Here is a 2,408-nt window from a genome sequence, read left to right as displayed (position 1 = left end):
GAGCCATCCTCTGAGCCTCCGCGGACAGCCGCAGCAAGGCATGCTTCACTTCTGCTAGTGGTTGTGGTGGGGACGAGACCCCAGAGGCACTTCTGTGCTGGGGAATTAAAGGCAGGATCAGTAGCAGCTGGAAATAAGGGCACCGTGCGCACAGCAAGCAGAGCAGACACGAGCGTGGCCTGCGGAAGGTGCGAACGCACGGACAGCTGTGGCACGGCCACACTGTGGGATGAGAGCACCATAGAGGCAGCACGCGGCACCGCGACCCGCTCCCGCCGGCAGCACCGCATCGTACGGCACTCTGTGGAAAACGCTCGGCGTTAAAGGGAGAGCAGAACCACCCGGCCGCGCCCACGCTGCGGGCTCCGCCAACGGGCCCCGGGTCTCCGCCGGCCCCGAGGGACCCCCGGCAGCGGCGCGGACCGCCAGCCCGCCCTCGGCGCGCGGCCCCGCCCCTTCACGCCCCTCTGCCAATCACCGCGCCCCGCCCCGAGCCCCGAGCTGCGGGGTTTGAAAGCGGGCCGCTCCACGCGCCGCGCAGACGGGGGGGGACGGCGCGGCGGGGCCGCGGGCCGGGGGGGTGGCTGGGAGCGGAGGGCGTTCCGCCGGCCCGGTAGCGCCCCGCGGCAGCACGGCGGAGTCCCACCGGGGCCGAGCGCCGCGTTCCGGCGGAGGAAGCGGGGGGCGGGCGGATCGGCGCCGGGCCTCGCCCCCCCCGCCCGGCGCGGTGGGAGGCGCCCGGGCTCCCGCGTCACCCATTGTTTACAAACCAACCCCAGCGGGCCGAGCTCCAGCCTCGACCGCAGCCGCCGGAGCCGCGCGTGCTGGCGGCGGTGCCGGTCCCGGTCCCGCCGCGCGGGCCGCCATGCCGTGCCGGCCGGGCGAGCGCTTCCTGCTGCTGGAGCGCTCGGTGGCCGTGGGGCCGGCGGGCTCCAAGGAGGTGGACGCGCTGGTGGCCAAGCTGGGCGAGGTGCTGCAGCTGAGCGCCCAGCGGGCGCCGCCGCCCCGCGGCTCCAAGCACCAGCCGGGGCCGGGCAGCGCCCGCGACCGCGCCGCGCCCTACTCGCCGCGCTGCTGCCCGCCCGCCCCGCCGCCCGCCCTGCCGCCCGCCGCGCCGCGGCCCGAGCAGCAGCGGGTGGCCAAGCAGCTGTGCGGCCGCGGCTGGCTGCGGAGCGCCGCCCGCCGGAGGAAGCAGCAGCGGCGGCTGCCGCCGGGCCCGCCCGACCCGCACGAGGAGGACCCGCACCGGCTCCTGCAGCAGCTCATCCTCTCCGGGAACCTCATCAAGGAGGCGGTGCGGCGCCTGCAGCTGGCGGCGGCCGCCGTGGGGAGCGGCGGAGGGGACGGCGAGGCGGCGGCCGCGGCTCCGCAGTAGGCGGGCGGGGGGCGAGGGGCCGCTGCTCGGTGCCCGCTGCTCGGTGTCCCCCGCCCGACGGACCGCTCCTCCCCGCGCCGCGGAGCCCCGTGCAATAACCCCGGAGGGACCGACGGGAGGTTTTTATTGCTTTTTACTTGAGACTTTATTATATATCTATCTATTTTTCCCCTCTTCGTGACTGTATGAAGCAGTTCGGGGGAAAAAAAAAAAAAAAGACAACAAATGTGAATACGGGAGGAGGAAGGCAGCTGGACTTACCCTATGAGGCCGACGGGTGCTGCAGCCGGAGCGCATTGTTCCAGGAGGCCGCCGGAACCGGGCTTTTCTACAAAAAAAAAAAAAAAAAAAAAAGAAGAAAAAAAAAAAAGAAAAAAAAAACAGAAAAAGAAAAAAAAATCCCCCCCTTCCCCGACAGACTCTCAATGGCTTCGCTACGAGATGCGGCTGTTGGTTCCATTTATGCGCTTCGTACCGGAGTGTGTGCAATGTGTTCCTGGTTCGCAGGACGATGTCTCACTGAACCTGTCTGTACCGAATAAACGTGCTCGTGTTTGTACGTGCGCTTCGCGTCTCATTGTTACGGGGAGAGGGTTCCGCTTCGGGCAACGAACCCGCGGTGGCTGCTGGGGGGGGGCGAGGGAGGGGGGGAACGGACGGTCCCTTCATCTCCCATTCTGCAGACGGAGCAACAGAACAAAAAAAGCCCACGGCGATACGCAGAGCAGCGGCTGCGGCCGCCGCCGCCGAGCCCCTTTGTTCGGAGCCGGGCGATTCGGGGATCGGACCGCACCGAGGGCAGAACGAGGGCTGCGCGGGCAGACCGGCTTCGGCTTTTGGGGGAGAGGACAAAAGGAGGATTGGTATAGGCAGCGGGAAGGGCACGTTTTTTAAAAAGCCATCGAAAGCGCAGGACGTGGCTGTCGTTGGGCTCCGGCACCCGCTGCGAATGCGGCGCGACCCCGCGCGAGGGTTCCCCAAATCGCGGAGTGGCCCCCGGCCTCCGGCTACGGAAGCGGACGGCATCGCCTTT

The 2,408-nt window shown here is 69.0% G+C and overlaps 1 protein-coding gene across 1 annotated transcript; it reads left to right on the top strand.

Annotated features, from left to right (window-relative positions):
• The first annotated feature begins 734 nt into the window (after window positions 1-734).
• LOC146544766 (proto-oncogene FRAT1-like) lies at window positions 735-1,934 on the top strand. The gene has a single exon (XM_085221425.1). It carries the CDS (start codon window positions 866-868, stop codon window positions 1,373-1,375), a length of 510 nt encoding a protein of 169 aa, XP_085077551.1. The 5' UTR covers window positions 735-865; the 3' UTR covers window positions 1,376-1,934.
• Window positions 1,935-2,408: the final 474 nt, after the last annotated feature.

Source organism: Meleagris gallopavo, chromosome 3 (assembly GCF_905368555.1).
Source record: "Meleagris gallopavo chromosome 3, MGAL_WU_HG_1.1, whole genome shotgun sequence".
Lineage (NCBI taxonomy): Eukaryota > Metazoa > Chordata > Aves > Galliformes > Phasianidae > Meleagris > Meleagris gallopavo.
This window is presented reverse-complemented; position numbering and strand designations above follow the sequence as displayed.

Bases quoted from the DNA above. Each gene is read 5' to 3' on its own strand.
- LOC146544766 (XM_085221425.1), top strand. From the start codon at position 866: ATGCCGTGCCGGCCGGGCGAGCGCTTCCTGCTGCTGGAGCGCTCGGTG.